At 34.6% G+C, this 23,734-nt stretch overlaps 1 protein-coding gene across 4 annotated transcripts in view; it reads right to left on the reverse strand.

The window, feature by feature from the left end:
• Positions 1–205: 205 nt before the first annotated feature.
• LOC145241496 (calcyphosin-2-like) overlaps positions 206–23,734 on the reverse strand; it is a 145,804-nt gene continuing 122,275 nt past the window's right edge. For all 4 annotated transcript variants that reach the window (XM_080104512.1, XM_080104514.1, XM_080104513.1 and 1 more), the window contains 3 exons: positions 18,902–19,021; positions 16,013–16,109; positions 206–9,342 (listed from right to left, as the gene is read on the reverse strand). In XM_080104512.1, coding sequence (XP_079960638.1) covers positions 9,170–9,342; positions 16,013–16,109; positions 18,902–19,021 — 390 coding nt within the window. In that variant the 3' untranslated portion in view covers positions 206–9,169. The remainder of the gene's footprint in view (positions 9,343–16,012; positions 16,110–18,901; positions 19,022–23,734) is intronic.

Here is a 23,734-nt window from a genome sequence, read left to right on the forward strand (position 1 = left end):
GAACGGATATAAATGAATATTTCATGAATTTGTTTCTGAACTAGTTAGCAAGAAATGCACGTCTGTGGATAACTTTTTGTGTATGTAAAAAAATTATATATGTAACTACTGTCATTATTATTTACTTTTTTGTAACAATTTGAATTATAACTTATTTTTCTTATTTCTTAATTCCTTTTAATCCAAAGATTTTGTTTTATTATTATTATTATTATTATTATTATTAATACTCTATCTAACATATAAAGTTATTTTGTCGGATTTTTCAAGTCAGACCCAAGTAGCATTTAAGCTGACAATACAAACTTTGCTTCTAATTAGCCAATTTTGAATAGTTATTATTGTACTTTTTTATTGGCAATATAATAACATACTTCGCTACAATTTAATTTTAAAAATATTTAGTCTGGTTCAGACTGCTAAAATGAAACATTTTTAAATAATCACCTAAAAAAAAAATCAGCAAAAGGAATAACTCATATTTAAGATTAAAAATATAATAGGAATTGTCTACCTTATGTGCAACCAAATTAAAAATAAATTGACTTAAATGCATCCTGAGCAACGCTGGGTAGGTAAAGATAGTCTTTGAATAATATTAAAATTTTCGTCTTTGTTTCTTTTCTTTTTTTTATAACCAACTTAATACTGTGATTTAAGCCGCACTTTTGTCTTTCATAGAACAGGATGCATACACGTTGATATGTGCATCTCATCGTTCCAGTGCACCTGATTTCACATGTGTACTTTTTTGGGTGCATGCACTTTTAATTACATATCGTACTAGTTGTACATACTCAGTATTGCCTGAGATAGAATTTTAGTTTTTAATTTGTACTTGTTTGCACATTCTTATTTTTAGGTGATTATTTAAAAATTCCTTATTACGAGTCATGTGAGCTGTACTAAGTAATTAAATAACTAATAATACTAAGTAATTAATAATACTAATTAATAATACTACGTAATTAAGTAATTAATAATACTAAGTAATTAAATAACTAATAATACTAAGTAATTAATAATACTAAGTAATTAAATAATTAATAATACTAAGTAATTAAATAACGAATAATACTAAGTAATTAATAATACTAAGTAATTAATAATACTAAGTAATTAAATAATTAATAATACTAAGTAATTAAATAACTAATAATAACCAAGTAGGATGTGAATCTGCATTTTTGTGCATTCACAGGTTGTGATTGTCCATTCAAGTTGATTTGATTTCAACACTGATCTTTGTGTCACTAATGTGGTCTCGGTCAGTAACAAAAAGTTTTCTCTTCCAAATAAGGTTACAACTCAAGTTTAACAATGTTTTATTTTTTTATTTACAATTAGCTTTAGCTAACAAATGAAAGAAAAAATAATATTGTACTTCTTACCTAATATATAAACTCAGTTTCTTTCTTGATTTTTACTTTCTTACTACAAATTCAATATTTGATTCTGTCAGGGGTTTTTTTGGGGGGGGGATCTTGTGAACATGTTGTTTGTTGAACAGTAAAATATAAGAATACTTTGAGTTAGAATTATTTTCATACAACTTTGAATTGATCAATACAGAAAAAGTATTTGAAGAAAATATATGTTCAAAAAAAGTGGCAAGTAAAAACACTACTGGGCAACGCTGGGTATGAATAGCTAGTATATAAATACTTTTATGGCATCAAAATTGTTTTCTTCTGAAAAACTTGAATTTCAATCAAAATTAGTAAAAATCTATTCATGAAATTAACATATTTCTAAAATAATTAATGTTAAAAATATTTAAATTTGAATTTTCATTTAAACATTTTAATTTTCCATTGTAAATTTTTGTTTTTTGTTAAGAATTTTAAAACAAAATAATATTTTTGTCTCCTACCAAGCTCTCTTCTGTAAATTTTTTTTTTAATGTAAATTTTGTCAGTTTTTATTGAGAGTAAAAGTGCTCAGAAAAACCTGAAACAATTGTGAATTCAAAAATGTGTACATAACAAAAACAGTGATTAATGATGGATTTGTTTCAAGTTTGTTCACACATGCACACACTTTTTTTATATTGGCAATTATTTTCAACAGTATATTTTATTGTTTTTGTTCAAGCTAATGTGTTAGTAATATCATTAAGCAAAGGATTACGGCTGGGTATAAGCAAAAAATAACACAAGATAAAAAATGAGACTCATACAAAAAAAAGAACCACTTGACACAAGCATCGTTTTAGACTGCTTGATCATACATAGCTGAAATTGTACAAATAACTCATGGACTAAATAAATCATTTTTTAGTGGTGTTATCGAAAAACATTAGCTTAAAAACAAAAGCATATTATATAACACTCATACACACACACACGCATACATACATGCTGTCTAAATGTTATCCATTTAATAACTAACTATATATATATATATATATATATATGACGAGAAATAGCAAACAACTGTGTTCAAAAAATAAAACTTACTCTAGGATAGCGATACAAAATAGCTTTAAAACTAACAATAACAATAGAAAACAAACAAATAAATAAATTAAACATGAATATACATAAACGATCACACATATGTGTATATATATATATATATATATATGTATATATATGTGCATGTATGTGTGTACGCATAGGTATATTTATATATATAAAAAAAAAAAAGGAAAACGTCTACCTTAAACCACTAACCTAGTTCTAAAACAGATCCTTTGTTTGATAAAATGCATGCCCATTGGCTGATAGGAAGGGGTGCGGTGGATACTAGAAAGCTGATTGGCTAACTAAAAATCCTCAACATATATAAAAACAAGAAACAACCACAGAATTCGCGCATAAGCCTGACGAATCCTATATATATATGTATGTATGTATGTATGTATGTATGGTGACCCACAAAAAACGGGCCCCAACTCTAATTAGGCCTCGTTTTATAGTGTTTTGTCCGAACGAAATTTAACACAGTGTATTCTTTGTCCCAGCTCCCACTGGGGGTCTTGGTGAACTCACGGTCGTTGATTCTACTATGTCCTGTAAGATAAGGGCAATCAGTGAATAAATAATAGAGATATCACGTTTTTTTAGGGGTCACCCTGTATATATAGATATGTACACAAACACAAATATATATATACATATACAGGCCGTCTCAGTATCAACATGAGTATGTAATAACTCTGCCAATATTAATTTCAAGATAGAAAATAGAATGCTTCAAACGATCCAAGGAGATGATGGCGTTATCACTGATATTGAATTATTAATTTCCAAATTGATGTTGTTTCGTGATAAAGCCCACTAATACCATGTCAACAGTAAAAACAATTTGTGTTGTACTGAGCCATTCAGAAGTCACAGCACTCAGTGAAGTGCATCACATAGCCATCACTCAGAAGAGTGTGTCAGGGTAATTGACAATTTCGCTCAAAATATGCCATCATGCATATTTTGAGATTTGTTAATTTTATAACAAAATATGTTGAATGAACATTCATTTGAATTCTAAAGGAAATCCAAATTTTTTTTTTTGTCTTTCTGGGCTCGTTCATAAGTTATGAATGTGTAGATGGACCATTATTTATATTGAGACATGAGTGAAATAAATTTGCAATTAAAATGAAATGCTTAATGTATGAAATGAGCTAATAAGCAAGAAAACAAACTAATTTAAATATTTCCACAAACACCGGTTTAAAAAGTTCACAAACTTCAATAGTTTCTTTACACTAACCAGTTTAAGTATATATACACATTTAAAATGGTCTACAGAAATCAATTCATGTTCAATATGTGTGTGTGTGTGTGTGTGTGTGTGTGTGTGTGTGTATATATATATATATATATATATGTAATTATTCAGTGCTTTTAAATCTATGTAAGTGTTTAGTCAAAATCCAAGTATTTTTCCAACCTAGAAATCCATTTGAAATGCTTTAAGATATGGCAAATATGTTGGTTTATGATATTATATATTTGAGTGAATATTTTCTTAAATGTCAATCCATGGGTGAATAATAAGGCAATGATGTGTGTGCGTATATGTGCATATCTATGTAGTTTTTCTTTTCAATTGTTGACTTCCCTCCACCATGGATGTCAACATAGAACATGAAGGTTTCAAAACTTTTTTTCAGTTTTACTGATTGTGGTTTAAATAAAACTGAGTCAATTTCAAAATGTTGTCTTCATTTTTTCAGTTATGAAATTTCAAAGAATTCAACTTGTCATTTTTCTTGGCAGAAATTTTTATAAATTTTGCGATGAGAATAATATGTATTGGACAAATATTTTCATTTTGGTTATATTTTTTTCACGTTTTTGCCATTTTTTTCATATCTTTTTCAATACAGAAATCTTTATGTTGAACTTGGGAAGCGAAGTTCAACATAAAGATTTAAAGCTGAACTTTTTAGTTAATCCACAGTTTTGTTCTCTTAGCCATAACCGGATAGAAGTGTTAATTATTATTATTGTTATTCTTAGTTATTATTGCCTGTAATAAGAATTGAACTTTTAAGAATTCTAAAATTCATACTAGAATTGATCTATGGTGCAATGGATAAATGTGTTGATTAGCAATTAATTCCAAGTGATAATCTTCTGCAAGTTTAATCCTTATAACAGGTGACAGTAACTGAGAATAATATATTCACACTTCTACTCATTCATGGTTGATGACACAAGAACAATCTACCCCATAGATATAGAGTTCGGTTCAAAATACCATACAGGTTTTGTAGTTTGAAAAGATGCATAGATGCATCTGAAGAAGGTTGGAGATTACATCAGCAAAAACGTGAAAATAACAAGATGAGTTTAGTAATATGAATAATACGTTTTTTAAAACATTCTTTGTTGTTGTTGTTTTTTTGTTTTTTTTACAAATTTTTTTTTTTTTTTACAAAATTTTTTAATTTTTTTTTTTTTACAAATTTTTTTTTTTTTTTTTTACAAAATTCCAATTCTCATGAATTCTCAAAATTTGAATTCTTTGAAATTGTTAAAAATTCGATGTTTGTTTCGAACTTATGTTTTTGATTATTGTTTTGACTGATGCTTGTTATTCTGCAGCTAACGTCATCGAAAACAACATGCATTATTTTTGTGATAATCTTTTTTAGCTGAGGAGTCACAACTTATTGAAGCTAAAAACACTTTGTTTTAATGAGACTGATTATCAGGTGAATGATAATGAACATTATAAGACGATTGAAAACCTCTACATACAATCCACTCGAAACATCAGGTGATGAGAAAACAGCAATTCTTCCTCCTTTGTCAGAAACGTCACTCATGAAATGTGGGGATTTAACAACAAAATAGGGGGAAGCAAAGTTAAGAAGGTACAAAAAGTAAACACAAAATATTATTTTCTATTCTCCATAAAAATCTGCTGGCATCAAACAGATTGCTTAACCATAACAGATTCAATATTTCAATCATTTTACAAATTAAAATTAAAAATGATTAAATAACAAATCACTATATACATAATATACATATACTATAACTATAATATACATTCCATCTAAACACACACCTGTGCTCATTTTTAACATTTTCAACAACATTGCCTTCACATTTATTAAAATTGCAGACTTGAAAAACTGATTCATATATAAAAAAATAAAAAGCCAACGGAATATTTTTGGAATTTTATTTCTTATTGGAGAATTCTAAAATAGATTTCGATTGTTGATGATGATGATAGTCACTGAAAACAACAATATCGCCAACCCCAACACAATGTGCCATGAATATATTTTCTACATTTGACTGTGTCGTTGTCTCACATTGGCGGCTGCTGAGAAGGTAAGGCGCACGGATTCACACGTGTAAAAATCTGTATCTACAACCATGTTTTGTCAGTTGAACAATTCATTTCCCCATCTCCACTGAGCCATTACCAATGAACAATTCATTTCCCCATCTCCACTGAGCCATTACCAATGAACAATTCATTTCCCCATCTCCACTGAGCCATTACCAATGAACAATTCATTTCCCCATCTCCACTGAGCCATTACCAATGAACAATTCATTTCCCCATCTCCACTGAGCCATTACCAATGAACAATTCATTTCCCCATCTCCACTGAGCCATTACCAATGAACAATTCATTTCCCCATCTCCACTGAGCCATTACCAATGAACAATTCATTTCCCCATCTCCACTGAGCCATTACCTACTTTCGACTGTGTTCAACTCGTAATTGTCATCAACCATCCATAACTGTTGCAAAACCCATCACTCTTAAAACTCTAAAATATACTGACTAATCTTTTTGTTTTAGTAACTGCCACACCTTGATTGACAATCCCATTTTAGCTTTCTTTTGTGTTCCTTGGTGAACAACTTCTCTATTGTTCTGCTGATAAACTCATTTCCTATTTCTTTTGTTATACTTTTTTTTTTTTCTTTTTTTAAAAAGTTTTTTCGATGGGGGTGCGTCGATAGTATCACATCTTTACAATCACCACGTCATAAAAAACGGAGCTGATGTGGATGATGAATTACTGACTGCTCCAGTTGATAAATGGCTGCCCATGCTCGTCAAAATGCCAACAATTTTTGTGCTATCTTCAGTGATGATTAGGGGATAATTATCTGAAACCATTGTAGATAAACATCAGGAACCAAAAAATGAATTACATCTGATTATGCAAATGACTCCTTGACCAATCGTCGACATTTTGGTACATGTATTTCTCTTATTCAGTCAATTAATTTGACAACTAGCCTGCTGTTCAGTTCCAATTGGTCTTTGTTGTAAACTCGTGCCCTGTTTGTTGTTGTAAGAGGTGAACAGATCAAGGAGCCCTTGTTCATCCATTAAAATTTAAGTCAGTCAAAAGTTGGTCGATTCCAACCTTTTTTAGCAACTCTGAGATTAACAAATAAAAAAATATCTGCAAACAACTTTTGTTTTTCTTAAATGATAATGAAGGCTGACCCCCCCCCCCACATACACACACACTTAAAAATATCAGCATTGGAAATTCACAATCGTTTATTCAATTCTACAAAATATTTGCGGCAAATAAATTTCACTCTATACCTGCTTTGTCCACCAAGTCATGAAGATCCAATAGTTTTAGTTTTATCACCTCAATTATATGCTCCAAATATGCACGTCTGTGTTGCAAACATGTTTGGTTATGACTTACAAAATTGTCAATAACTCTGACATGCTCCTCCCTTGACATTGTTCTGATTTGCAATTGCCAATGTTAGTTCAGAAACATTCTTTCGATGAACATTATCAGATAATGATTGTTTGGATGTGATCCAGTGTGTGTGAAGCCCATTCAAGGTTACACTTTCTACTGATGAGACAACAGTCAAAATGTCCTCATGGCCAATGATTTGAAGTGTGCTGAGTTGCCACATCCTGTTGAAGTCACTGTCCAATCTTCACAACATCTCTTCATGTGCTCCAAACAACCTCCATGGCATAACACTCACTACTGATCAATGCATATGTGCACATTTGGAGCATATTGAATGATAAAGCAAAGACTGTTGGATATTATGATTTAAATTTGGTGGACAAGATTATTTGTACCAAATATGGTCAGATTTCAGATTGGATTGTCTATTTTAATAATGATTGCATGGGTTACATTATTTTGAAGGGGCAGAGGAGGAAATGAGAGATTGCTGCATGTTTCTTCATTTCACTTTCTTTATTTGAACTGACAATTCTGTCCAAACTATTAAGCACAAAGCATTTTTATATTTGATGCCTTCAAATCAAAAGGTAGCCTAACAATAACCATAACAATAACCATAACAATAACCATAACCATAACCATAACAATAACCATAACAATAACCATAACAATAACCATAACAATAATTCTGGTAGCTAAAGAGAGTGCAACCATATTAAATGCCATCAGGCAGAATAGGAATAGATAAAGTATAAATTAATCTCCTATGTACAAATTAAGTGATTAATCGCTGATGAGAACCAGGATAAAAATATTGGGTTAGCAATGATAACAACCTTCATGATGATGATGATGATGACGACTAGTGTTATTAGATTTCTATAGACTTGATAAGGAGACTAGAAGAGCTAAATGAGGTAATAGTTTGACAAAAGTCTTTATTTCAATTACACATTTTGATATCCACTTTTTTTGTTTGAAATTTATTATTTATTATTAATATATGGATTATACACATAAAAATGCAATAGTGTGAAGTAATAAAACCAATGCATTTCTGCTTCTTTTTAAAGTCAACCATTTTATTGTTTTGTTGTTAGTTGAAAAAAATCTAAATATTTTTGTAATCCTTTGAAAATTCACAGCAATCTGAAAATATTTAAACTTGAATAAAAAGTAATTTTAACTAGTTTTAAAATTCTAGTGCGATGTATTGAAAATTGAGAATTTTTACTCTTTTTACATAATTACAGAGTGAAACAACTTTATTTTAAGAACAAATAATTAAATTTTTATACAATTGCATTTAATTAATAATTTGATAAGCAAATTTTACTATAAAAATTCAATTCAATATTTAAAACTAAATTTAAAAACAAAAAATATTATTTTGAAAAACAAAATGAAATGAAAGTAAAATCACTGAGAATATATACAACATGTAATATATATAACAAATACTGGTCCCCAACATGTCTAGTGGTACAATAAATATAAAGCAATAATTACTGTGTACTGTTTTATAATATATAAAGTTATCTTGCCAGATTTTTCATGTTGCCCTAATTAGCATTGTATCTGACAAATATTTGATTCTGACTAGCCATTTCTTCCTTTTTATACTTACAGCATGTTCTTTACACTAAAAATGTGTAATTATTCCAGCAAAAAAGATTATTAGAATGAAAACCTAAATTAATGACCAAAAGGCTCAAAATGTAATCCATAATTTAACGAAAAAAATGAATTATCTCTGTTTTACATTTTAAACTTTTTTCTTTTCTCCATCTTTTTGTGACTTACACATTATTATTTTTTTAATTTTAAAAATTTAAGCTAAAATGGCATTGATGAATCCCAGATGATGCCACATACAGCCTCTGTACCCAGAGTTAGGTAAGGTACTAGCTGTATAAGGTACAGCTAGTACCTTACATGACATCAGGTATTCCTGTGCCAAGGAGAAAAAATAATCCTTTGTCTGTATGAACGTTTTGTCTGTTTACCAATATTAGACACACCAAAGATTTTTTAGAATATTTTCAAATTCCTGATCTGATTGGATCCCAAGACTCAAACCTTCATAATATTCTTCCCATTCGATATATTCCAAGATTTCACTTTCTTTTGTTGACTTTTTACAAACTCCAAGCATCAATTCAAAAGCATCATACAAAGTACCACCTGAAAAAGGAAAATGAAAGCAGAAATTAAAAGTTTCTTCAACATCTAATTAATTTTTAAAACTCACAAAAATGCACCTCCATTTTAGTGTAAAAAAAACCATATCATCATTAAATTATTAAAAAGGAAATCAAACATTTCTTTGCTTTTTTAATGTACAACAAAAGGATGGAGTACTGCTGCCACATCTGGGCAGGAGCTACTAAAAACAACCTATCCTGCCTTGACAGAGTACAAAATAGACTTCGTGGCTTGGTGGGGGATGCCTTTTCTCTTCCCTGCAACCTCTCTCACACAGAAGAGATGTTGCGAGCCTGTCTTTGTTTTATCATTATTTCCATGGCAAATGTTCGTCTGAGCTCCAATCTCTGGTTCTAGTCCGCCAATATTTAATGAAAAACACCTGTCTAGCTGAAACCATCAAAATCTACAAAATCATGTCTGTACACGGTCGCTTCTACAAAATCATGTCTGTACGCGGTCGCTTCTACAAAATGATTCTAATCTTAACATTTTGTTACAACGCTTGCAACAAATGAAAGAATACAATATTTTCAAAGAAATTAATTCGCAACAATGTAATCTTTTTGTAACATATACTCACTAACTTTCTACGATGGCTCTAATAATAAGATGTAATAAAAGTTCTTGAAATAAAATGCATTTCATTCTTCAAATAAGTAATAATTCCAGTATTTTTCTCAGTTCCGATACAATTACCAATTTTGATTCTAATTCTTTTTCAATTTCTATACATAGTTTTTTTTTGGGGGGGGGGAGGATTGGATCACCACAAAAAAACTATGTAATATGTGCATATATTTTCACATTTCACATACATAAAATACACTTGTGGGATGATGTATAGATTTTAGTTTTGCTGATGGCAAATCAAGATCAAGAAATATCATTTCATCATTAATATAGAAAATTACATTTGGAACAAAACAAACATCACTATAAAAGAATTGTTTTTGTGTAACACTATTGCTTAAGCAAAGTCCCAGTGCCCCCTCACTATGGCTAGTTCCAAGAAATTCAACCTCCAGGCCAAACTAATTGCCATAATAACTATAAGCCCTGATTGAAATCAGCAATGTATCAACTAATGGATATTAAGGGCCAGTGTGTGTGTTTGGCTGGATAATAAAATTACGCAATATTCATGCAAAAATGACAAATAATTGTTGGTTAAAGATGTTTCCAGACAGGAGCCATGTTGATTCGCTTTGGAATTTCAATTGATGTGTGTACTAGGGAGTAACAAAATATTATATATATTACTTAATTATACATACGAAATACACCATAACCTAAAATGTAGCTCCAGTTACACCCTGAGTGTACTGCACCTACACCCTAACCTCCGTAAACCTAAATATACAGTGACTGGGCAAAATTTCTTAGCTCAATTCCTAATACCTACTCAAACTATAACGTTATCCTGAACCCAAACTAACATAAAGTTATAAAAAAAAAAAAAAAAAAAAAAAATGAAAAAAACCTAAGGTAAAAGTCTTAATCCGCACTAACGCTTTTCTAACAAGCCTCCCCTCAAAACTGCTCCCACTGCATGTCCCTAAATAACTTTGAAGAGTGTAACTATTCATTAGATATATAACCTCTACAAACTAACCCTGTAACATTAACAAACAAGCCTCCTCACAAAACCGCTTCCACTGAATGCCCCTAAATCACTTTGAGGAGTGTAACTATTCATTAGATATATAACCTTTACAAGCTAAACCTGTAACATTAACTAACCATGCGGGGTCGCAGAAATACCTGGAGTAGGACCCAGGCACGGAGCAAACCCTCTCAGGGCTGATGGACCCAGTAGATCTTCCCAGATCACCGTCTAGGAGAAGGAAAACTCTGAAACTAAACCAAAGGGGAGGGAGGCCTCTCCAGTCTTGGACGACAACCTTCCTAGAGCTGGTGACTCAAACAAATTACCGGTCTGCAAACCTAAATTGCTTAAGGAGTAGATAGGCTCTGTCTATCGCCGGCTTCCATACTCCTTCTTTGCCTATTAGTCAGGCGCAGAGACACTATCACAAGTGAATCGACAAAACACTTAGTGGTAGATCTTGTTTCTTGTCTAGGGCATTGAATGCCGTTCCCCCACTCCCGACACATCCCACCCCTCATAACTGGACACTTTGGAGTGCTTGAGTACCACGCATGCCTGTGCAATTAGATTGGGTGATCTTCTTCTGATGGGCTGAGGGTACCGGATTGACAGTTCCTGGCTGCTGTTTCCGACTGGTAGTACAGGACCCTAACTCTTTGGTAGCGCTTAGAGCGGCTGCTCCATCAACAGTTGTATAATATCGGGTTGTTTGTAGTGCCATGTCGCGCATGGAAAGGGACCCTGCACTCACCCCGATGGGCTTTCCCGAGGCCACAGTCCTAGTTGAAGAAAGGTCAACCAATTGGTCTATTTGTGCTGCATGTCTGATATCCTGCATAACCTCTTGTTCAGCTCCCCCTCACCTAACTGAAACTCTTTAAAAACATGATGACACTAAAATCAAAAAATAAGCTTAAACCAGGCCTAGGGACAAACAAATTCAACTTGCCTCCTCCCTTGAGGCTTGCATTCACTAACATCCGTGGGCTTAGAACTAATTTAGCTGATGTTGAAGCATTTCTCCTAACAAATACCCCGGATATCTTAGCACTAAGCGAAACTAACCTACACTCCTCCATCCCCTCTAACTACTTTAACATGCCTGGCTATCTCCCACTCTGCCGTAAGAACTCTAACAGACATATGCACAGACTTGGATCTACATTCGTAATACCCTCCCCCTGACTAGAGAAACAAACCTAGAAACGGACGATCAAGCCTTTATGTGCTTTAGACTAAACATACAACACAACATTAGCTACTTTTATTTTCTCTACCGCTCTCCCTCAACCCAGGATTGCACCATAATAAATAAAGTCTCTGACAGTATAGACACAGCACTCTCCCTCGACACTAGCGCCCAAGTCCATGTATTTGGTAATTTTAATGTCCACCACAAAAACTGGCTTGGATTCTCTACTCACACAGATGCAGCGGGCAGCACAACACATAGTTTTGCTATATCTCACTCCCTATCACAAATGGTTACGTTTCCAACCCGTTTCCCTGACCAGCAAGAACAACAAGCATCACTTCTAGATCTGTTTCTGACTACAGTTCCCGAGGATTGTACAACAAATGCTAACAGCCCACTCGAGAACGCTGATCATGCAGTGATAATGGTAGAAATCGCCCTAAATTCTAGACCCGAAACTGAAGAGCCAGTGCTCAAAACAACGAGATATTATAAAAAGGCTGACTGGGAAGCCATCAGAGATCTTATCAGAGATGCCCCATGGGGAAATATTTTTTCTCTTCCTGCCGAACAGTGCGCAAATGAGACCACTGAATGGTTCAAAACAGCAATGGAAGCACATGTTCCCATGCGGAAATTTTATAGCAAGCCCCACTCTCCCCAATGGTTTACTTCGACTTGCGCAACTGCCATTGCTCAAAGGCAGCATGCATACCGCAGATTTAACTGACATAAGTCCAGTTCAAACAAACAGAAGTACATAGAAGCGAGAAATAACGTTAAGAAAAAAATAGCGACAGCTAAGAGAGAATTTACTAAAACCACTAAAAAACGCATCGAAGCACAAAAATTAGGAACTCGTGACTTCTGGAAAATCTAGTAGTGTAGTAAATAATGGGCAATCAACAATTCCCCCACTAACCAACAATCACGAGGTTGTTTGCTCAGCAACCGACAAAGCTAATATGCTTGCCAGCCGGTTTGCCTCGAACTCCACACTGGACCCTTCCAACCACCCCCTGCCTGACTTTCCTTTGCGGACAGACGCCACGCTAGACGATCTAAAAATCACCCCTGCTCAGGTACATGCTATCATAAAAAATCTTGACACTTCAAAAGCATGTGGACCTGATCTCATCCCAGCTGTGCTATTAAAAAAGTGCTCAGCCGAAGTAGCTCCAGTTCTCTCCAAACTCTACAACAAATGCCTTAATGAATCATGCTTTCCGGGCTGTTGGAAAACCGCTTCTGTGGTACCAATATTCAAGAATTCTGGCGAAAGAACTGACCCATCAAATTATCGCCCCATTAGCCTCCTCCCACTTTTCACCAAAATATTTGAGACCATAATTAACCATGCTCTAGTCCGGCACCTTACAGATGCTAAACTTCTGACTGACAAACAATATGGATTTAGACAAGCCTGTTTCACAGCTGACATCCTCACTGTAATCTCTGGACGTATATACCATTCACTGGACAAAGCAGGGGAGGGCAGAGCGGTAGCTCTAGATATATCTAAGGCTTTTGACAGGATATGGCACAAGGGTCTCCTCAGGAAAATTAAATCATACGGTATCACTGGTAGAATACTTAGCATAATTAAATCCTTCTTAGATAAGAGAAAAATCCAGGTTGTCCTCGACGGTCGAACATCTAAACAGTGTGATATAAATGCGGGAGTGCCTCAGGAGTCTATTCTTGGACCTGTATTATTCCTGATATTTATTAATGACCTCCCCAACAAAACTGCCTCTGAGATGGGTATATATGCTGATGACACTACACTCTATAACAGGCATGACAGGAAAACAAATGAACACATATCTAAAGAAATGGCAAAAACACTAGAGGATGACCTCCAATCTGTAGTGGAATGGGGACATAAATGAATACTCACATTCAATGCTGACAAGACTAAACTGGTTTCCTTCAATAACTACAAGAAACCTTCTCTGCCACCAATAGCAATGGCCAGTGACTCCCTGTCTGAGAGTACATCTTTCAAACTGCTTGGCCTAACGTTCACAGGAAACATGAGCTGGAACAATTATATTGAAAACATTGCTAGGGCTGCTGCAAAAAAGGTAGGCTCTCTCTACTGTGCTAGAAAACTACTGACACCTGAAAGTATCCTGTACCTCTATAAGGCCACCATTCGCCCATGTATGGAGTATTGTTGTCACATCTGGGCTAGTGCGTCTACTACTAGTCTCTTGCTAGACAAGGTTCAAAAAAGAGTCGGCAATCTGATAGGCCCTGAACTGGCATCTAAGCTTCAGCCTCTGTCCCATCGATGAAATGTTGCATCCCTCTGCTTGTTCTACAAGTATTTTAATGGTGAATGCTCTGAAGAATTGCAGACACTTGTGCCCCCACGACGCAGACACCCTCGACAAACCTGACAGGCAGCTAAATCCCACCCCCACACAGTAGAGATCCTTAGATGTAAAAGATCTTTCTACTCCAGTAGTTTCTTCCCCAGAACCGCTAGACTCTGGAATTCCATTCCAGGATCCTGCTTCCCTAACTGTACTGACATGCAGAAGTTCAAGTGCAACGTGAACCGACATCTTGCTGCCCAAATCCCTACATAGTGCCCCAGTAGTTGCTGACCCTGATAGTAGCCCCCTACACCTGAGTGGCAATGTGCCTTGTTTGGGGTGAAAATGTAATTAAAAAAAAATAAATAAAAAAAAATTTAAATGCACTGACCAACGAAAATAATAAATAATAATTGAAAGATGTTTCCGGGCAGGAAGATGTTGATTCACTTTGGAAATTTAATTGACGTATGTGTTTGGGAGTTATGTAATAAATTTGATCAGCAAAAATGACAAATAAATAATTGTTTAGTTTAAAAGACTTAATTTTGCGCAAAAGGAGTTGAAAACCAGTTCGTTTATAATTTGACCACTGAGTAATAGGCTTGAACAAACTGACAGGGGTGAGAGTACCTTTGGTAATTGGTTATTTTGGTTGGATATTATTTTTTTAAATTATTATTAAAATATTTGTCCCTGTGAAAAAAAAATGGGGGAATGTCATTTTGATTGAAAACAAAAAGAAAATGTCAACTGGTGATAAGATCATGTTTGGCCTTGGATGCCATAGAGTTAGTTGCTTTGAATATTCAGTTTTGTGTTAAAAAGTAAATTTACTTTCACTTCAGAGTTGTTCCTTGATTATTCTACTACACACTTATTCTACAATCTGCTTTGAGTTGGGTTTGTCATTTGTGATGGCTTAAAACATTTGAAAAATAAATGTTTTAAGCCACATGATGGAGTGGAAATTTAAATAAAATAAAATGATGGTGTAGAAATTAAAAACAAAATGATTTAGAATGAAGTGAAACTTTAAAAAAATAAAATGGAGTAGAAATTAAAAAAAATTAAAATCATGGAATGAAAATTAATAAAAGTTAAAATGATAGTGAAAATAAAAAATTATTAGATAGAGGAGTGGAATTTAAAAACTAAAATGAAGTGGAAATTTTAAAACAATTAACAGGAAAAAAATAGAGATTAAAGACAATTAAAATAATGAAGTGAAATTAAAACCATTAAAATGATGAAGTGGAAATTTTAAAACAATTAAAATGAAAAAGTGGTAATTATAAACAATTAAAATAATGACGTGAAATTAAAAACCATTAAAATGATGAAGTGGAAATTTTAAAACCATTAAACTAATCGGAAAGGGAGTGTATTTCAAAGACAATTTATAAAATGGAAAAGGGAAGGTTTCTTCAATAGAAATTAATGAAATGTATTTTTAAGCAAAATAATTTCCATCTTGAAAAATAAATTTACATTTAAAAGTGAGAGCTCTTTTGTTACCTGCCATTACTTTAGTTTGACTTCCAGCATGATAAAATTTTCTCATCTCTCCGATAGAAATACTGCTATTTTTAGCAACTCCCATTTTCTGGTAAGTCTGTAGTGCAAGAACAAAATAACAAATTAAAATGATTCATTCTAATGAGAACATATTTTTAGATTGCAAATTAATTTTTTTTATCATAATCGAACATATAAAGCTATCTCGTCGAATTTTATATGTTAGACCCAAATTGCATCGCATTTATTATATCAGTATTTGATTCTGACTAACCCTTTTTTTTTCTTTTGGCTATTAACAATACAAAAATCACAGTTTGAAAAAGGAATTATTTTTGCTAGGAAGATTCTTATTATGGTGACAATTCTTAAATAATGCATCAAATAATTTACAGGATAAGCCTTTTCAGCTTAAAATATGATTTATCTCTCTTAGTTGAGTTATTACTGGGCTTTTTTTACTATCTCTTCTATAATATTCTGTGGCTACATTGTTTGTTTCTGTGTGTCTGTGTTTCTCACCTATATGTGACTTCCACATTATATTTGCATTTCGATTTGTTTCTTGCCTATTTTCTTTTTTTTTGCTTTTCCTTCATAACTTAAAAAATGTGCAACCAATGAATTCTGGGCAACACAAGATAGGTTCAGCTAATTAAATAATATAATAAACTGTTTCATTATTTAATCAATACTAAATTTGTATTCATTTTGCTCAAATTAAACAAATAATGATTGAAAATCCTGAATGTCCAATCTTGTATAGTGATAATTGCTGAGAAATTCTTGCTCTTGTTGTAAATTCAGAATATTCAGCAATTATTAACCTTGAATGATATTCAAATTATCTCCTCTAAATTATCACTAAGAAACAAATGAATGGCATCTTATATTCAAAAGCACAAAAAAGGAATTGTTTCATGCGTGTGAGATTCAAAATGAGGCATTTCTGGTTGGAAGCTTCAAATTAGGTGGATGTATTCTGGCGAGCTATACTTTTAGATGGTTTTCACACCTCAGATGTCATTTTGTCAACTATCATTTCTAAAGACTCTCAGACAGTATCCATGCTTTTCTATTGTAGGCATCATTCCCAAATAATATCAACATGAGTTGTATTATCTACCTAAGCATCTCAGTATGAATTGTTTGCCATGGCAATACAAACCTATTCCAGTTGTGTGTAGGGACAACTACTGTGGAATTATGTTAGTAGCTACATCTTATTTTTACTCTCTTTTTATGTATCATGTTACATTCGTTTTGTTAAACCTTCTTTCTGAGTAATAAATGTGTGTGTATGAATCTTGAATACAAAATACAAGTATATTTATTAAAACAAATTCAATATGTCGAATTATAACAAATTTTTTCATCAGGGAAAATCTAGGTGTTTTTAGTTTTATTTTATTTATTTTGATACTTGGGACGTCTTCAGATGTTGTTAAAGTCTTGAATGTTCATTACAGTGTTGGTCAATGGGTGTTTCATTTATATATATATATATATATATATATATATATATATATAATTCACTGTTTTTTAAGCACTGTTGATATATGGAATACAAAATTCAAGCTTTAACGGTTTTAAGACCAAAACAAGTGCAGACATTGTTTTTTTAAATAAGTATGTGTGTGAGAGAGTTCATATATAGTTTATTTATTATACAAGCATTATTGATTCTATACGTGGAGCGGAATCCAAATTCAAGGCTAACATGCCATCAAACCTAAAAAGAATCGATATTGAAACAGGAATCAAAATTCTTTCTAGTTTTATTTAGTTTTTATAAGATATTCAGGTGTGGTTTACGTTCTGAAAGAAAGTGGGTGTATACTTTGAATGTGAGCAGTATGGGTTTTGGAAGGAGGTGTGGTGAAGGAAGAGAGTAGGAGTGAAGAAGGAGGGGGGAAGTACGATTTTGCATGGTTAAACTGTCGCAGTGGGGAGGTGTTAGTATTCTTTTAACTTGCCCGTTGTTTATTTGTCTATTTGTTTAGAATACTAAGACCAATAAGCAACGATCAAGTACAAAGAATAGGACCTCCCCACTGCGGCAGTTTAACCACACAAAATCGTACTCCCCCCCTACTCCTTCCAAAACCCTTACTGCTCACATTTACAAAGTACACACCCCACTTTCTTACAGAACATAAATTGCGCCTGCTCTTGTAAAAACTAATGTGATTTTTACTCCCGTTTTAATATCGATTCTTTTTTGGTCTGATGAAGTGTTACTATGAATTGGGATTTCACTGAAACATGTATGTACATATGTAACTAATAATGTGTGTATAATAAACAAACTATATATCAGTTCTGTCTGGTATTGAGCACTCTTTAATAATCATGCGAGTTTCATTGGATTTACATCTAGGAAATCAATTGATACAACCACTATATACATATATATATATATATATATATATATATAGAATCATCCACATACAGTACTGTTTCACAGCTCATCAGTGCGGCTAGACAACTACCTCAAGCCAGGATCGAAACCCGATCACCCAAACAACAGTTGAAGTTTCTAACCGTTGCACTATACGGCTGCTGCTATGCAGGGAGTGAATTAACAATGTTTTGACATTGTCCAAATACCTAAACTCAATTTGTTTACACCACGAGCTTCACTTCATATGCTAATGATAATTTGTATATCACTTCCCAATATGCTCAACCTAAGATAGGGAGCATTATGTGTGCGTGTGTGAGTTCAACCATTTCTTTAACATTGTTCTTTACATTCTGTTCCCATGTAAAACTGACAACGTATTCAACATCATGGGGCTTTTAATACGTGCTGTAAAAAACATAAAATATCAAATATTCTTATTTTTCACAGTAAAATTCTATTCTTTGATTGAAAAAATTACTGACCTTACGCACCAAATGTTTGCGATTTTCATTCATTTGCCCAATCACCGCAAACATGTACAAATAATAATCCAGTGAGTCTTTATGCTTGTATTTTATGACTGCAAATAAATCAGCCAATGTCTGTGGATAAAAAAAAAGAAATCCACAAAAATGGATGAGTGAAAATAAGTGTTTGTTATAAAAGAAAACGTTTTATTCAAAGAAGCAACTTTAAAGCTAAAATTTAAATTAAATTAACCTTGGTTTTACATGCAAAACAAAAAAATGACAATTTTGGACAATTACTATTATAAAGAAAAACCCCAAAGACATTTTTAGAGACATTCAATTAGCTGTAATGAATGACTAACTTCTTTACAAAAAAATCAGAAATTAATTTTGATCACTTTCGTAATCAAATTTTTTTGTGAAAAAGGAATTAATAGTAAAGTATGTAGCGAAATACACACATACACAAATATAGGCACATTCGAATACGAATGTGAGTAAGGAAAAATGTCTCCATTCTAACAATTTTCTGTATTTTCAGAAAAAAACTGAAGCAAAATAAAAAAGAAGAATGAAAAAATAACAGATCAATTTTAAAATAATTAAAAATAATGTCAGGTGATCATTTCAGTTAACTTATACTAAAGGTCCATACAAAATTTCAGCCAGATCGACTCCGTAGTTTGCAAGAAAAAGTGGAACAGACAAACAGATAGATAGACTAAGAGAAATATTATTGTTATGTCCCTTGGATTGGTGGGAGTTGCCCCCCTTTGTTCAATGTTTTATAATGTAAACTCTCGGACATAAACGTGAATAAACGAGACTTGGTCAGTCGGCCATGTTGATCTGAACAATGATATCCTTGTCCTGTTGTTATTAATAGAAACGTAACAAAACATGGTGTCAGAAGTGAGATTTACAAACAAATGTGAGCAAAATACGGGGAAAGACTTATACTAAATATCGAGCCTCAGAGCCGTTAAAAAAAATAAAAAAGGAAGTTAAATTCCATAAGACCCCCCCCCCCCGAATGAATAGCCATGTGAACCTACCAGAACCCTTTCCGTTCAACCAATCCGAGTTATGGGAAAAATGGATACAACGGTTCAACCGTTACCGGACAGTGTCCAGCCTTGACGAAAAACCAAGTCCTTGTCATGTGGACACCTTAATATATTGTATGGCCGATAAAGCCGAAGACATTTTTACCACATTCAAACTTGCACCTGAGGAAGCCCAGAACTTCAAGATAGTGGTAGCAAAGTTCAATGACCATTTCAAAGGCGACACGAACATAATTTACAAATGGGTCACATTCAACTGAAGGTGTCAAGAAGAAGGTGCGTACATTGATTCATTCATCACTAATCTCTGCACACTAACTAAAAACTGCAATTTCCAAGACCTGCACGAGGAATTAATTTGCGACAGAATTGTAGTTAGGTGTACAGATCCTAAGCTATTGCTAAGTCTGCAAATGATTCCAGACCTCACCTTGGACGGGGCCATTAGACGCGCGCGACAGAGTGAAACAATAAAATCACAACAGTATCTCCTGCAGTGTTCAGAACACATCATGGTGAAGATTCGGCTTACAATAATATTGCAGTCCACTACATTAGTGATAACAGAATTCGCAGACAAGGTCAGGGTAAACACATAAGACCCAGGCGAGAATTGCACTATGAAAATCGACAAAAAAATGAGCGTATACAGCAGCATAGACCAGAGGCTGAGTGCCAACGCTGTGGTAACAAAACCCAACATCAGAGATGCACATGTCCTGCGATTTCAGCCAACTGCCACAATTGTGGTAGGATTGGCCACTATGCTCAGCGCTGTCGCACGAGAAGGCTGCATGAAATTAATCCTAACTTGGATGACCATGAAAGTAATCAGAATGTGTACCTTGATGTTATGACGATATCAGAGATCAGCATGAGTAAACCTTGGCGAACCAATATCACCATCAATGGAGTGCCACTGAAATTCAAGCTGGGCGGATGTGACTGCGATTCCAGAGCACATACACAAGTTAAGGAGAGACCTACCAGATCTCTCGGATCCCCACAAAATTCTTCATGATCCAAGACATATTCCACTCAAAGTGACTGGAGTGGTCACTGCAACTGTCTCGCATGAAGAGCTTTCAACACAACAGCAGATATTTATTATCCCCAATCTCGAGGAGCCGTTGTTAGGAAGGCCAGCCATCGAAGCATTAAGCTAGTAACTATCCACCCAAACCTGCATACCATCAGCAGCCAGAAACGACCATTCGACCCAAAAAATGAAATGCCAGACCTATTCACAGGCCTAGGAACATTTGGGGAAGAATGTATCATACTCTTACATCCGGATGCAAGTCCATACTCAGTAACCACACCACAACGCGTACCACTACCCTTGATCGAGAAAACACGGGCAGAGCTCCAGAGAATGGAAAAGCTGGGGGTCATAAGATTGACACACCCACTGAATGGTGTTCCCCCATGGTGGTAGTACTGAAATCAAACAGAACAATTAGGATATGCGTAGATCTCACAACAGCAGATATTGGCAGATTCCACTTTCATCAGAATCCCATTTGCTGATGACCTTCATAACTCCATTTGGACAATACCAATTCAACTGCCTCCCGTTTGGTATTTCATCAGCGAGTGAGATCTACCAGAAGTGCATGTCACAAGTACTAGAGGCCGAAATCAGAGCCATATGTATGCAAGATGACGTTTTAGTATATGGAAAAAATCAACAAGAACATGATGCCCAGCTGAAAAGCGCACTACAAAAAATTCAGGCTGCTGGCAATTCCGAAAAACGCGAAATATCCAAGTTATCAGTAAAATTTCTTGGACATATACTCAGTGCTGACGATCTGTGACTTGATCCAGAAAGGCTCACTGGTGTCTCCAAATTCCAAACACCAACGAACATGACGGAAACCCACCGGTTCTTAGGGATGGTGAATCAATTAGGAAAATTCATTCCAAACCTAGCAGACATGACAAAACCATTAAGGGATTTATTGAGTCAGAAATATGCGTTTGTTTGGGACAATGCACAACAGGATGCATTCAGCTCCATCAAGAAGGCATTGTGTTTACCACCTGTGCTATGCCTGTACAACCCATCAAATGAAACTGGTTTCTAGCGACACTTCATCTAATGTGTTAGGAGCAGTATTATTACAATGACAGGATGAGACAAAATTACATTCCATCGCCTACGCTTCACGAGCCATGTCAGAAACTGAAACTCGTTATGCTCAAATAGAAAAGAAGGCCTTAGCAATAACATGAGCTTGTGAATGCTTTTCAGACTATCTTGTTGGTCTTCACAGTGGAGACAGATCAGAAACTACTAGTGCCACTACTAGGTACCAAGGACCTCAGTGAACTTCCAGCAAGGATATAGAGGTTTTGAATACATTTAATGAGGTATGCATACACAATTCGCTATGTCCCTGGTAAGGAACTATATGCAGCTGATGCTTTGTCAATGGACTCACCAAGATAAGGACCTAGAAGAGTTAGCAACAGCATTCGTTCACACCATGATGGAATCTTTACCTGCCACAGAAAAACGTCTGAAAGAGTTGGAGGAAGCCACTAAAACTGATGAAATCAGCAACTACATATTACAATATGTAAGAAACGGCTGGCCATCAAAGGATCAAGTCCCAGCATCAATTAAACCCTATTCGGCGTACCGCAGCAGCATCACATGCGAGAATGGATATATGGCACACGGATTATAATCCCATCACTACTGAGACTGACTATCATTGCCAAAATCCACTCTGGTCATCAGGGAATTACTAGGTGCAGACAAAGAGCTCGCCAATCCATATGGTGGCCAGGACTGTTTGACCAAATCAAAAGGACTGCGGAAAACTGCCCAAGATGCGCCAAGCTAAGACACCAACCGCCTGAACCCCTCATGACAACTGAGCTTCCGACAAGACCATGGCACATTCTAGCCTCTGATCTGTTTGAGTTGAAAGGCAGCAGCTATGTCATAGTTGTCGATTACTTCTCTCAATATGCAGAGATCGCCATGCTTACATCAATGACTTCTAGTGCAATAGTACAGAGCTTTAAAACTATTTTTGCCAGTCATGGAATACCTGTCAGTCTAAGAACAGACCCAGCCAGCCATTCTATTACACTTCAAAAGACTTTGCCAAGTCCGCAAGTGACTAGGGATTTCAGCATGTTACAAACAGCCCTCACTATTCCCAAAGCAATGGAGCTGCAGAAGCCTGTGTAAAAACAATGAAAAAATGCTAAAGAATGCAAAACACCTATATCTTTATTTGCTTGCACACAAAGCAACACCAATGGACTGTGAGTTTAGCCCTAGTGAACTGTTAATGGGCTGAAGTCTCAGGACAAACATCTCGACTCACCCGGATCTACTAAACTGCAGATGGCCCGATCTTGAGAGTTTTAGACAGAGGGGAAAGAACCAGAAGGCTCAACAACGACTCACACACCACCTATCACATAAAGCTAAAGAGCTACAACCACTCGAAAATGGCACATCAATATAGGTCAGAAGCTCCAACCCTCCAAACCAGGAAGGCATCATTGTTGGAACGGCAAATACACCACGTTCCTATATTCTATGGACCAAAGAAGAAGGGACAATAATCCGACGCAATCGACGACACATCGTACCCAAACCACCAGAAATAGTCAAGACTCACACATCGGACTCCCATGCAGACAGTCATCTACCAAGGGAAGAAACAGTCAGAACAGCATGCCTCACCTTTACCTCTCAAGAGTATACAACAACCAGATCTGGATGTTAGTCAAGACCACCTATCAAGCTAGC

The sequence above is a fragment of the Euprymna scolopes genome, chromosome 20 (genome assembly GCF_053919585.1).
Source record: "Euprymna scolopes isolate OS-2025 chromosome 20, ASM5391958v1, whole genome shotgun sequence".
In the NCBI taxonomy this organism is placed as follows: domain Eukaryota; kingdom Metazoa; phylum Mollusca; class Cephalopoda; order Sepiida; family Sepiolidae; genus Euprymna; species Euprymna scolopes.